Raw genomic sequence first — 15,050 nt, 5'->3', positions numbered from 1 at the left:
CCCTTTCAATAAGGCCAATCTGTTCAATGACAGAATAGATGAGTCTCTAATTCCCTAAAGGACTCGAGATCCACCTTGAGGTTCTTGGGGATCTACACTCCAGCCCAGGGCCGTCCTTAGGGTTTATGGGGCCCTATGCAGTATTAAACTGGTGCCCCTATACCCGACGGCAGCCCAGCCTCGCATGTGTATTTTAGATAAGGTGGTATTTTGAAGGATTTATTTAAAAATCTATGTCTGAAGATCCAAGCATTTAAGGCTAAAGATGAATATTCAGATTGTGCATCTAAAAATCTATGCAAGGTGTTTTTTTGTTTGTTTGTTTTTGAGATGTGATTTTTATAATCTTCAGCAACACACTAATGAAATATTTTTAAAGCAAATTTTAAACTAAGGTCCTGTAGACTAGCGTGTTCTGAGTAAATATTACAGTAATGCTCAATTGTTTTTGTCAGTAAATTCAGAAACGGACAGTATATACCTGGGGGTTAGCAAATGCCTGTTAAATGGCTTCATTACCACTTGAATGGCTCTTTAACAGCTTCAATGTTGTGCTAATAGGTCTGGCAGTCTGGAAGGCTTTTTCACTTTTAAGTACTAGATTCCCTCCAGAGGAAGACTCACCAGGCTGCAGCAGCCAGCTGTGGTGGGAGCCTGCAGGAAGGGTCAGAACACGGATAGGAAGAGGTGGGAGGGTGGACACTAAGACCCAGGGGTGCCCCAAATTTTCGGGTGTCCTACACAGCCGTGTATGCCTAAGGACGGCCCTGCTCCAGCCCCCCAGGAGAAAACAACTTAAAAAAGCAGCTCTTCAGACCATGGCCATCTTCCTCCTATCCCTCCTATTACCAAAATCCATCAGAATCTCCTTGCAAGCGACCAAGATCCCAGAGAGCCTGTTTCCCAGCTCCAACCACTACCACATCTTCCATGCACTCACAGCCATAGGCCAAAAGCCACTTTTGACGTATAGTCTGAAACCCAGGCACCACCACCAATGCCACCTACTTTGCCACACAAAGATGCCACGCATCTTTGGTGACTGCTTCACCACCTTTGCTCGTAGTTGGAGCAGGATCACCATGGACAGTTGGATTCTGGAGATTATCCATCACGGATACTCCATAGAGTTCCTTTCCTCCTCACAATCCTTCCTCCTCTCCCCCAGAACCCTCTTGTGACAGGTTGGATCACAGAAAACCCCTTGGGAGCTGCCACCTGATGTGCTGAGACTACCTCTGAGCCTGTTTTCTCTGCCATCTTGGGACTTCAGTGCCCTGCCTGGTTTGAGCCAGACACACTAGCCTGCTACAAACACAGATCCAGGTCTGAACTATGACCCTCAAAAGCTGCAGACTTAACTGAAAACAGCTTAAGAAGTGCTCCTGTCTCCAGCACTCAGATAACCAACTCCCAACGAGGTCCAAACAGCAAATAAATCCATTTTACCCTGTATAAAGCTTATACAGGGTAAACTCATAAATTGTTCGCCCTCTATAACACTGATAGAGAGAGATGCACAGCTGTTTGCCCCCCCAGGTATTAATACATACTCTGGGTTAATTAATAAGTAAAAAGTGATTTTATTAAATACAAAAACTAGGATTTAAGTGGTTCCAAGTAATAACACACAGAACAAAGTGAATTACCAAGCAAAATAAAATAAAACCCGCAAGGCTAAGCCTAATACAGTAAGAAAACTGAATACAGATGAAATCTCATCCTCAGAGATGTTCCAGTAAGCTTATTTTACAGACTAGCCTCCTTCTAGTCTGGGTCCAGCAATCACTCACACCCCTGTAGTTACTGTCCTTTGTTCCAGTTTCTTTCAGGTATCCTTTGGGGGTGGAGAGGCTACCTCTTGAGCCAGCTGAAGACCAAATGGAGGGGTCTCCAAGGACTTTATATGGTTTCTCTCTTGTGGGTGGAAACCCCTCCCTCCCCCCGTGTAGAATCCCAGCTGCAAGATGGAGGCTTGGAGTCACATGGGCAAGTCACATGTCCATGCATGACTTAGTTCTCTACAGGGGTGTTCCCAGGAAAGCTCAGATGTGGATTGGCATCTATCCATGTCCATTGTTAACCAAGTACTCCCAATTACTTGAATAACCCATTCACACTATGTTGACCAAATCTGCCTTAGGTGCTTTCTACAGCAAACATTTTAAAAACAAGCATAGAGCCAACGCTCATAACTTCAGATATAAAAATGATACATGCATATGAATAGGATGAATACATGCAGAAGAACATAACCTTTGCAAAGATATGTTACATGGCATATCTAGCGTAAAACATATTCCAGTTATATCATATTTACACTCATAAGCATATTTCTATAAAGCATTATGGGGTGCAAAATCACACTCCCTCCAACCAATTGATTCTTCAACAAGAAGCAGGCTCCCTACTCCTTAGAGGTGTGATGGAGTCCTGCCTCAATACCAGGGAAGAGGGTTCTACTCCCCATATTTCCTCATCTCCAAAAAGGGCGGAGGGGAGAGGCCTATCTTGGACCTTCGACAGCTCAATATTTTCATTAGGAAGCTGAAATTCAGGATAATTACACTGGCATCCATATTCTCCTCCCTTCAGAAGGGAGTGTGGTATGCATCTTTCATGTCTAGAACTGCAGATTTTCCGTATAGACATTCAGCCATCAAGAGGAAGTTCCTATGGTTCAGTATTGGACAGCAGCACTACCAGTTTCGCGTCGTCCCCTTTGGTCTTGCAACAGCACCACGGACTGTCATAAAGCTGTTTGTCATGATAGTGAACCAGATGCGACGACAGGGACATATGGTGTTCCCATACTGTACGACTGGCTTCTGGTAGAACAATCCCAACAAGAATTTGCCTTCACAATAGTTTCTTCAGTGCCTCCTTTGCCTACTTAGGTGTTTGCATAAATGGAGAAAAGTCCATTTTGTCACCCACACAGATAACTACATTTCATGGGAGCAAGGCTGGACTCTGTCTTGGCACGAGCTTTCCTTCCAGTGGGCAGCCTGATCGCTCACTTACCCACAAGCTCTGCACTGTGGTGCATCAATTCCTTTCCCTCTGGGGCCATATGGGCTGCATGCACCTATGTGTCACCTTTTGCCAAGCTCCACCTGCGATGCCTACGGTTCAGGCTCCACTCGACTTACAGGCCGACCAGTGACTTCGTCGACTCCAGAGTCCCCATTCCCTCGAGTTCTCACTTCTCTTGCTTGGTAGTCGAATTTGACCAAGGTCATGGTGAGGACCCCCTTCAGCCCTCCCATACCGAGGGCCACTTCAGTGACAGTTGCTCCCTTTACAGTATGGGGTGCCCACTTGGACTGCCACACAGCCCAAGATACATGGACACCACGGGAAGCCAGGCTGCACATAAGTCCTGGAGCTCAGAGCAGTCCACGTAGCCCACAAGGCTTTCCTTAAGAACATAAGAGAGGCCGTACTGGGTCAGACCAAAGGTCCATCTAGCCCAGTATCCTGTCTACCGACAGTGGCCAATGCCAGGTGCCCCAGAGGGTGTGGACCTAACAGGCAATGATCAAGTGATCTCTCTCTCTCCTGCCATCCATCTCCATCCTCTTGTATGCTCCCTCCACATGCAAATCCTATCGGACAATATCACTATGATGGTATATATAAACAAGGAAGAGCAATATCTCATCCTCTCTGCTTGAAGGAAGTTAGATTGTGGAACTGGTGTATCAGAAATCTGGTTACCATACAGACCTCATACCTCCCAGGTGCTCAGAACTCAGGACAGACTGAGCGGAAGTCTGCATAGACCACAAATGGGAAATACACAACACAACATCTTTGTGCAGTGGTGTACTGTCCTATGGGATTTTTGTGTCCCTGACAAAATTTCCCATGTGCTGCTCCAGGGGGCCATAGGGAGCGACTTAGGGCACATTCTCCTGCTTCCCTGGATGGTCAACCTCTGTTATGCCTTTTTCCCCCCATTCCCCTCATACCTCTAATTCTCAGGAAGATTTGCCAAGACAGAGCCTCCATCATCCTCCTAGCACCCTGTTGGCCCAGCCAGTGCTGGTTCTCTGATCTCCTAAGGATGTCTGCATGCCTATCCATCAGCATCCGCCCATTCCCTGATTTTCTAACACAAGACCACAGGAGGCTTAGGCATCCCAACCTGACCTCACTCTGCCTCATGGTCTGGTATTTGGATGGGTGTTGGACATAGAACACTCCTGCTCTGCCTAGGTCCAGGAGAAAGCAGGAAGGAGTTAACCAAAGCAGGAAGGAGTCAACCGGAACATGCTACCAGGCTAAATGGTGCCACTTCTCAGATTGGGTGCACTGCCACCACCATTCCCTTGCCACGGTGGGTGTTCCAATTATTCTCCAATATCTCCTTGCCTTTAAAACATTGGGTTTAGCTCTGAGCTTTGTTCATGTACCCCTAGCAGCACCTTCCCCTGGTGGAGGAACACTCATTTTCATGCACCCAATGACAGTTTGCATTATAAAGGGACCTTCCCACCAGTCATGAAAGCCAGGCCCCACTGGGATCTTCCTCATCCTGTCAACTTTCGCAGACTCGCCCTTCGAACCTATGGCACCATGTGCCATGACCTACCTCTGTGGTGTTCTTAGTAGATATCACTTTGGCCAGAAGGGTCAGTGAGCTTGCAGCCATGATGGCAGGCCCTCCTCACACAGTATTCCAGAAGGAGAAGGTCTCCCTCCAGCTACACCCCAAATTCCTCCCCAAGATTGTCTGAATTCCATATCAACCAATCAGTTCACTTGCCTATATTTTTTCCTGAAACCTCATGCCTCTCCTGGGCATCAGACACCTTGACATCAGACATGCCCTGACGTTCTACCTGTAGCAAATCAAGCCCATTAGAAAGTCTCCAGGCGTCTTTGTCACCATAGCTGAAAGATTGAGAGGCCAAGCCATATTCTCATGGAGAATTTCTAAGTGGGTTTCGGACTCAGGCGCATGATCCGCATGTGTACCCACCCAGATAAGGACCACACATCTCGCAGGACCTTCAGTTACAATAAGTAACCTCCTCTTGTATGTAGGTGTCAGAGGACTCTTACCTTTGGACTTTTACCTTTTTTAATTATAAATTTTTCTCTTCATGTTGCTGTGCACAACTTTCAAAGATCATATTTCCAGTCCAAATAATTCAGTAACTATATGGAAAACCATTAATTGGTAAAAACATTACTATGAAGAATATTTACTACCAAAAAAAGTATAGAATTAAATCTCTTTTGAGATGCTTATATTTAAGATTAATTTACATCATATGCCCTTGTTTTAGGAATTTGCCTATTAAAAAAATTGAGATTCATTTTTAATCAAGGAGACATTTTCTCAACTTTAAAAGAAAAAAATACAAGCTGCAACTCTTAAGATAGACAAAGGCAAGATTTAAAACTTTTAATTCTCCAGTCATCAAGGGCCAGAGTCTAATATTAAATATGACACTAGTGCATATCTTCCAGTTTGCTGCCTTGGCTATGTAATTTTTTAAACAGACTAATAACCTTTCTGTGATTTCAGATACGATAGCCAGCTCACTGAGCTCATTTCAGTGAGATGGATCAACCTCGACTCCTTCCACCCTCGTTAATGAATACATTAACTGAACTATTTAAAAAGAAAAGAGAGGTCTTAGAAAATAGACTTCAGTAAAGCATAAATATTTAGAAAATCTAAATTTTTGTTGTGCCCTTGTCTGTTTCTGCTGTAACTGAAGTTTCTTGGTTTTACATGCTTTTGCCAGATCTCTACCATTTTTTTTCTCAATATTGCTGCTGAAAATCTGGCTGAGACATTCCACTCTTGTAAATTATGTAAAGTGTTGTCTCATTGGGGTTTAACATACTTGAAGTTTATTTGCAGAATTGCTGCCTCTTATTACAATATTGCAAGTCTAGGGGAACTGTATTTCAAAGCCTCTCATGATTTGGACCAAACTTGTAACATTTGCCTTTTTCAAAATGGCTGCTCATTTCCATTACTCATAAGGGCTGGAGTAACAATGGGTCTTCAGTCACGATGAACATCACTTGCACGTTGCAGCAAGGATGCCTCTGGTAATGATGGCTTCTGTCTACTATTATTTCCAATGGAACTGAAGCTAGACTGCCTTCAGCAGAGATGGCTGCTTTTCTGCTCTATTTTGGAAATTGGTATTGGGGCCTCCATGGGACAGGAAGGAGACACAGTATTGATGTGTGGGGTTGGAGATAGGGTAGAATGTCATCTGTCCCCAACCCAGTGGTAAGAAAAGTTTCCTTCCAAGTAACTAAGGGGAAGGAGTGCATTTTTTAAGGTTGAGTTTTGAACCTGAAATGATGCATACAGTTTAGTTAGGGGTGAATGATTTCCCCCTAAATAGTCGAATCAAAGGGCAGATGGAAAAACAATATATTTTTTTCATCTTTCTTTTTTAGGTTGCACATGACTTTTTGAGGGGGGTCTGACCTATGATTTTTGAATGCCTGCACATGTTAATACCGTGTTATTTTTTGTGTTAGTAAATTTGTACTGGTTAGTGCTATGTATTAATGGCTTATGTTTCTTAGGTATCAAATATGATTTAAACAACTAAATATCGTTTTTTACCAAATAGTATTTTTGAAAGGAGATTTTAATGCATTAAACTGGCTATATTTCCTTTTCAGGAAGATGCCCAGGAGGAATTTGGCTGGAAACTGGTTCATGGAGACATATTCCGGCCCCCAAGAAAAGGAATGCTACTCTCTGTTTTTCTAGGCTCTGGCACACAGATCTTGATTATGACTTTTGTTACTCTGTGTAAGTGGTGCGGAGTTGGGGGAAGAGTAAATTTTCAAAAGAAAAATAACCTTAACTTCTAATTGCATAAAACTAATTAAGTGGAGATGAAAGAAACATTTCTAGATAATATTTAAAAAACTGGAATTGGAAAAATATCTGTATTTCCTGGTTGGTGTATACAGTCGATATGTGGCACTAAGCTGTAGAAAGCTACAGGAGATAAATTATACATTAGCTGTAGAAAACTCAGATATAATTTTAAGAATCTTCTAAAATTGTGCATCTGTGCTTGTAGTTTTTGCTTGCCTGGGATTTTTGTCGCCTGCTAACCGAGGAGCATTGATGACCTGTGCTGTGGTCTTGTGGGTGCTGCTTGGAACTCCAGCAGGTTACGTTGCTGCCAGATTCTACAAATGTAAGTAAAAGTTATTTAAGGTGACAGGTCTTAAGTTCATTAGTCTAAATTATCATCACAGTGGTGGCTTTTCCCCCCCCATTGTTTGGTATCGGTTTCCCCTCAGGACAAAACAAAAAACAGAACAGGTACATGGTTAGATTGTTCAGTGTTTTGAAGCCTGAGAGTAAGCTGCTTCAAAATATTCTCAAAACAGGTATCCCGTGAGTCTTTTCATAATGTGAATTAATTTCATATAGGAAGGAACACATTACGTTTCAGTTAATACGCAGGTAGTGATTTCTGACAGTTTCATAATTTCATTGTTTTCCTACATTACAGAATTACAGTAGTTGCTTTAATTTTTTGCAGGGGGTGGTGATATGTATTTGAAAATACAGAGTTTAGCTTTTGCCCCTTTTCAGTTAATACCTGCCCTCTTCATCCAGGTGTTGCTTTAGTCAGGGAAATAGATGTCATAGGGTCTTTGCTGACCCTGGAGGTCTTCCCTCTGGTGTTTTGGTGCCTTATGATAGTGAGCTGGCCCTCTATCTCTCAATTGGCCCATTCAAGTGCTGAAGGAAAGTACATGGTTCTGCCTCAGGGGAGACTTGCTGCAGGGCCAAGAATGCCATTGCATCCAAAGCTTTTCCTTACCTGCCTTATTTAGTTTAAGATATGACCTGCTTATGGCTGACTGGTGCTAAGTGTTTACAGGCACGCTTTGGATATTAACACTGGTTTTAGGAAGGCATTTCCCCCCTGTTACAGAATGGCCTTGGACTTCTTTCATCTTCCAGAAACTGGTTTGGAGTTTGTACTCTGGAAATAGGGTTTCTCTTGTCTCATTTTGTTACAGTTTGTAGGGTGGGTGTTCACTAGTGGTGGTAGTAAAATAGTCATTAACTAATCCCATTCCTGACTACAGGGTTGCAAGTTGGTTTGAAAGGGACCTGCAGAGTTGATTAGACTATGGGGCAGGTGTTTCATATTCAAAATAAATTGAGGAATCTTTTGTCCAAGTCCTGATTCCCCCTTCAAGAGAAGTTATTTGAGGGGTTATGGCATCAAACCTAATACCATGTAATTGGGGAAGTAGACGGCTAATGGTAGTATCCCCTAATGGGTTTAGTGGTAAGAGTAACTTGTCAGCCAGTATTTGGATACTCTACTGGACTAGCAAACTGCGAGGTGACTATTTGCTAATTCCAATTTATTCTGTCTGCAATTCTCATCAAATGATGTGATCAGCACAGTGTATCACATGAACTAAAAAGCTGTACATTTATTACAGTATTTAATCATAGAATATCAGGGTTGGAAGGGACCTCAGGAGGTCATCTAGTCCAACCACCTGCTCAAAGCAGGACCAATCCCCAGACAGATTTTTACCCCAGTTCCCTAAATGGCCCCCTCAAGGATTGAACTCACAACCCTGGGTTTAGCAGGCCAGTGCTCAAACCACTGTAAATATGCAGAAATATAAAGCTATATACAGCTTTAATTTAAACAATTTATTAGAAGACTTGAGCCCAAGCTGAGACTAGTTAGTGTTAATAGACACTACCAGTTCCTACCAACATGCTAAATAAGGATGGAAACTTAATTAGCACAATCTAATCGTAATCGTACCTGACTCCTGAAATAAAAACAATTATTATTATGACAGAGCTCAGATGAAATTGCCAGCTTTGCTGAATTCAGACAAGAAGTTTGTCCTACTGGCACATATGACTAGTATTCTTATAAATTTGGCACACCTTTAAAAGTCCTTCTAAACCAAGCTGATTTAGTATTTGAATATCGCTCTTTTCGTAATATTTCTAGGATTCGTAAGGAGCACTGATGTTGGCTCTTTAATCATTATTGGTAAACTCTATCCAAATTTTTAAACTGATCATTCATTTTTTAAAAGATTCCTAGCTATAAATTTTGTTTGCATCCGTATCGTTGCGAATATGTAAAAATATCTTGAATCTTAACTTATACTGCTCGTTTATTCTAATCAAACCTTAATCTGAATGTTAAATAAGCTAGCGTAAACCCTGAGTGATCAAAAAGTTTAATTCTCGAAGATGATTTGAGTATCCTTTAAATCAAGTTCCCTTTTTAACTTACTAAGTTAAATACACTGTGGATGACTAAGCACCTAATTCTTCTTACCTTACTTATGCAAGTGTTTCTACTTCACATGGAGTTTGGCCCTTATCCATAATGCATTTAGCTTTATAGGGAGGAGGGGGAAAGTGTATATAATAAAATAACAATTTTGACACCTTATTTATTTTCATTTTCATGATTGTAGTCTTAAATGTTTCTTTTGATAGGAAGCTGTGTAATTGAGGAGCAAAGCAATAAAGCAAAATCAGTTTTCCATAACTAAATATTTTTAGTGTAATGCTTTGATCTTAATTTACTGGAGTTCAAATAATGTTCTGCTGGCCTGCCTAAGTATAACTGTTAAATAATGTACTATTAAAATAAACTGTAATCTGTGCACTTAATGCACATTTTGATAGCTATCAAATATTTTAATACAGCTTTTGGTGGTGAGAAATGGAAAACAAATGTCCTGCTGACATCATTCCTTTGTCCTGGGTAAGTTAAATCTCTAAATGACTATTCATACTTGTTACATTTCTGATATAGCTAATTTTTAAAGCTTCAGTTATACCTATAAACCTACTACATCTTCTTTTCGTGCCAGAAGCCATGTGAACAGCAAGGTGCATTTGACAAAGACAAATGCGCTAATTGCGCACACTATTTTTTTTTTTGTAAATTTTGTTTACTCTCACCATGTGAAAAGGTTGATTATGTAGTAGTAGCATGACAGTAGTAAGTTTCTGACCAGGCACACTTTTTTTCATGTATTTGTTTTACTCTCTAGGCTGTTTCTTAGACCACACTGTAGTTGGTCTTATATGGTGTCGCATACTGTACAACCCTTGTGTTAAATTTTTCTACTTAATCACAGCAAGCAGTCTTCCCCTGAAGTGCAGTTACGACAGGCATATATTTGAAACTGCTTAGTTGGAATGTCAGCTCCTGCTGGAGTTGAATTCCACTAGGCTAAGAAAGAAAGACTAGCTTGACCTCTTCATTTGATATTTTCTGTGTCAATTGGTCTTAATGTATATTACACTAAGATATTAATACAGTAATATGGTTTCAATAATTTTAATATAAATATTATTGGGCATTCCTGTTTCTTTCTTTTTTTAAGCATGTTGTATATTTTTCAGAATTGTATTTGCGGATTTCTTTATCATGAACCTCATTCTTTGGGGAGAAGGATCTTCAGCAGCTATTCCCTTTGGAACTTTGGTTGCTATTTTGGCACTTTGGTTTTGCATATCTGTGCCACTGACATTTATTGGTGCCTACTTTGGTTTTAAGAAAAATGTAAGTGATTATGTGGGTGTAAACTGCATGTACTGTGGCTATTGCGGTAACAGAGTCCAAAAGTGATCCACCTCCAGCCCGGCTCGATTCCATTAGCATTCAACTGATCTTGGGATTCCACTGACAGTTTCTCAAGTCCCTTTAGATATTTGATAATGAATAGGTCTCTTTTAGTTTAATGTTAGGTCTTTGTGATCAGTGGATTTGACTCCTGAGGCTTCTTTAGATTAAGCAGTGGTTTAGGGCATTCTGGGTGTTGATGACCTCTCTTTAATTCCTAGTGAGTTTTGTTGATTGAATCAGGTATGAGGGTAACCACTTACTGGATTCCTTAATTATTCCTTCCTTGCTTTTTTTCTATGGTTCTTAATTCTATTTCAGAATCTGAGGAAGGGACGAGGTCTATGGTGGAATCTTTTGGTATTCCACTTCCCTAAGTGAGACACTGTGGAAGGCCATTTCTCATGTGGCAAAGATCGATATCTTAAAAAGGAAGACTTCATGGGCCATAGAGCATAATCATTTGTGTTGCCTTTATTTTTATGTGGATTTATGCAAAAATAAAAAAGGACTCCTATCCAAAGCTGTTGGTGCCCTTGATGAGTTAATTACAAGAACAAAAATTATATTAAATACCACTCACTCACCCACCCTGCAAAACTGCCCTCCCCCCACGCAGACCTAATTCCTACAGGCCTTATTCTCAGCAGCTCACACTACATATTCTCCTTGCAGCATGCCCTGAAAGTTGACTGATATTCCGGAGCTGAGAGTTCCTCTCTGAAATCAAGGGGGGGGTTCTCTTTCAGTGCCTGAGCTGATAAAAACTGTGGCAGTATGACACAAGGAGAGTAGCAAGAGATCAGTTGCTACATCTTCATTAACAGTAATCTTTCAAGAAGTCTATTACCTATTTTTTTAGGGCTGTCGATTAATTGCAGTTAACTCATGCGATTAACTCTAAATTAATCAAGTATAAAAAAATTAATCGTGATTAATCACTGTTAAACAATAGAATACCAATTAAAATTTATTAAATATTTTTGGATGTTTTCTACATTTTCAAGTATGTCTGTTTCAGTTACAACACACAATACAAAGTGTACAGTGCTCACGTTATATTTTTATTACAAATATTTGCACTGTAAAAATGATATTTCTTTTGGCTTTTTACAGTGCAAATATTTGTAATAAAAAATAAATATAAAGTGAGCACTGTATTCTGTGTTGTAATTAAAATCAATGTTTGAACATGTAGAAAACATCCAAAAATATTTAAATAAATGGTATTCTATTGTTGTTAAACAGCGTGATTAATCGCTATTAATTTTTTTAATCTCTTGACAACCCTACTATTTTCGTTTGCTCTGAGGCTGTTAGCAATTGGGCTGCTAGAAACAATGACATCATGGTACTAGGCGGCCACCAGTTTGTTGTTAAATACAAATTTAAGTAGATTTTTGCTACTGCTAGTGTCAAATGTATTTAATTGTTACATATTTAGGAATCTTTTCTTCTTTTCTTTAAAGGCTATTGAACACCCAGTTCGTACCAATCAGATTCCTCGTCAGATTCCTGAACAATCATTCTACACAAAACCATTACCTGGCATTATCATGGGAGGGATTCTGCCCTTCGGGTGCATCTTTATACAACTTTTCTTCATTCTAAATAGTATTTGGTGAGTTAACTTATTTGAACGCCAACAACATATAAGCTGTAACTTTTCTCTTTGAACCTTTTCTTTAGAGAGCTTGAGCCCGCCCGTAGTGTTTTCTAAAGTACTGATCATTTCACAAGAAATGAAAATGTTTGTCATTTAATATTCTGCCACTCAGAAAGCACTCGATGCTGTTTTATTTTTGTCCATGTGTGTAGAGAAATAACTCATTCTTACCAGCATACAGCTGACCTGCAGTATTCAAATCACTAAGTTTTATGCACTACACCAGGGGTTCTCAAACTGGGGGTTGGGACCCCTCAAGGGGTCGCGAGGTTGTTATATGGGGGGGTCGCGAGCTGTCAGTCTGCACCCCAAACCTCACTTTGCATCCAGCGTTTATAATGGTGTTAAATATATGAAAAAAGTGTTTTTAATTTATAAGGGGGGGTCGCACTCAGAGGCTTTCTATGTGAAAGGGGTCACCAGTACAAAAGTTTGAGAACACTGCACTACACCTATTACTTCATACGGAAGTGCCTCTGAAACTGACATTATGGTAGATATTTGAAAGACGTGAACAGTATATTACATTGGATTTATTAATTTAGTCTTTGTAGAACAGAATTATTGCTTCTGGAAAACAGATTTTTCCTTTCCCCAAATCTTCATATAGGCATTAGGAAATAATTCCTTTAACCATTCAAAATAACCCACTAAATACTCGTACAGCGTCAGTGAATTCAGATGTGTACTCTGAGCATGCTAACAAACTGCTCTTGTATGAGAAATCTGTCCTCTTTCTGGCACAATCTAGTTATCCAATCTCTCTAAGCTGTTTCTGAACTCAGAAGTCGGTGCTAATACACAAATCTAAAGTATTGACACTTTTTCTGTTTTACCACTTTCTGATTGAAATGTGGAGTGAAAACCTGGCTCTACTGAAGTCAGTGGGAGCTTTGCCATTCAATGGACTTCAGTGGAGCCAGGATTTCACTGGTGATGTGTCCAGTTCAGTTTCTCTCTCCTTCTCTCAGATTTGGAGGTTTATGAAGTTTTAGGTTTTGAGCTTTTGCTTGCCATTTTAGAGTAGAGCTGCTGAATCATGCATTCCCAGTTTGAAAAACAAAGCACAAGTTAACTTCCACTTGTGTCCGCACCAATGACACTCTACCCTTGTGGTAAGGAGAAAATATTGTTTGAGCTTCAGACTATACTAAAAATGATCATCTTGTGCTAATGCTGCTTTTTCATATTGAGAGATGCCATTTTCCTCCAAAATACATTTTATCTTATTTTAATCCTCTGTTTTGATTGTAGGTCCCATCAGATGTATTATATGTTTGGCTTCCTATTTCTTGTGTTCATTATTTTGGTCATTACATGTTCTGAGGCCACTATACTGCTTTGCTATTTCCATCTGTGTGCAGAGGTAAGAAATATTCTTCACTGTTCACACTTTATACAATATCCAGGACACTTTCACAAAATCCAACTTCTATAACTGGAAATATTATCATTCCAGAATTTAACACTACTAGGATAACTAAGATCCTATTAAGATCAGCTTAAAATGTGATTGGACACTCATTGCTCCTTTCAGATAAGAGTTCTCATTACAAATATTATTTTGAACAAGTTTGTACCCAGATTCAGTACCAGTGAGATATAGCTCATCTTCAGTTATCCATCTCACTATTTTCGGTATAAGTCAGTTGACTAGACAGAAGCCTTTGCTTTGTCAAAAGTATTTTCCTTTTGGTGCATGTGCTTGACCGGCACAAGTTAATATTTGCATGCACCCTTAAAAATCTGGCTCTTGTTACTTGGGCTTGTAGATTTTTGCCTTTTTGGTGTAGATCTTTGACTTTCTGATTCATACTATGAACTGTGATTAAGTGATCCAAAGTAATAAAATTTTATCTTTAGCTGTTTAATGTTAAATACCCAGTAATTTCACTCGTAATTTTGCATCTAGTAATTGGTCGAGTTCAGGTTTCAGGAAATATTACTTAGGTTTTTCTTTTCTTCTAGGATTATCATTGGCAGTGGCGTTCCTTCCTTACCAGTGGTTTTACTGCAGTTTATTTTCTGATATATGCAATACACTATTTCTTTTCTAAACTGCAAATCACAGGGACAGCAAGCACCATTTTGTACTTTGGTTACACCATGATAATGGTTTTGATCTTCTTTCTTTTCACAGGTAAGTATATTGAAACCTTGGTTCTTGATATTGCTAGCTCTAATTTTAGTTGAGTGTGCAGTGGAACACTAAAAATATCATAAATAGAAATATCTGAATCTTTATGTGAAACCATAGCGGAACGTTAGACCCTTGATTTCTGGTCAGCTATTATTATGCTAATGTATTTTGCTATAAACTCTGTGTCGGAAATCTCAGCCCCTGACTTCAAAGGATTAAAATAGTAACTGAAGAATCATAGTTATACCTAGTACAATACACTAACAAATATTTGTATTTACCTAATATTGCTATTGGTAACTCCTGCTGTTGAAACTAGGCTGCATTTAAGCACGTGCCTGAAATTGTCTTCCAAACATTCAGTGTTAATTACAGTTGTGTGAATTGTTTAATGTGATATTACATCCCACTTACAGAATGATATGTACATATTTAACAGGGTTTAAACTGAAGGACATAAGCTGGAAGCTATGAAAGGGTCCATGATCACATGAGTTCTAAAACATGCCTTATGCAGAGGATAATTGAGACATGGAACTATCAAATGTAGTCAAAAATTGTGATTATGGGCTTAAATTCCAGCAAGGGTGGTTTAGGTTGGACA

At 39.8% G+C, this 15,050-nt stretch overlaps 1 protein-coding gene across 1 annotated transcript in view; it reads left to right on the top strand.

Annotated features, from left to right (window-relative positions):
• Positions 1 to 15,050, top strand: part of TM9SF2 (transmembrane 9 superfamily member 2) — a 63,127-nt gene that overhangs the window by 38,235 nt on the left and 9,842 nt on the right. Inside the window, exons 10-16 of the mRNA XM_065409486.1 lie at positions 6,667 to 6,799; positions 7,077 to 7,196; positions 9,716 to 9,773; positions 10,421 to 10,580; positions 12,110 to 12,261; positions 13,561 to 13,672; positions 14,275 to 14,446. Coding sequence (XP_065265558.1) covers positions 6,667 to 6,799; positions 7,077 to 7,196; positions 9,716 to 9,773; positions 10,421 to 10,580; positions 12,110 to 12,261; positions 13,561 to 13,672; positions 14,275 to 14,446 — 907 coding nt within the window. The remainder of the gene's footprint in view (positions 1 to 6,666; positions 6,800 to 7,076; positions 7,197 to 9,715; positions 9,774 to 10,420; positions 10,581 to 12,109; positions 12,262 to 13,560; positions 13,673 to 14,274; positions 14,447 to 15,050) is intronic.

The sequence above is a fragment of the Emys orbicularis genome, chromosome 1, assembly GCF_028017835.1.
Source record: "Emys orbicularis isolate rEmyOrb1 chromosome 1, rEmyOrb1.hap1, whole genome shotgun sequence".
Lineage (NCBI taxonomy): Eukaryota > Metazoa > Chordata > Testudines > Emydidae > Emys > Emys orbicularis.
Note: the sequence above shows the minus strand (reverse complement) of the source record. Positions and strands in the feature narration are given on the sequence as shown.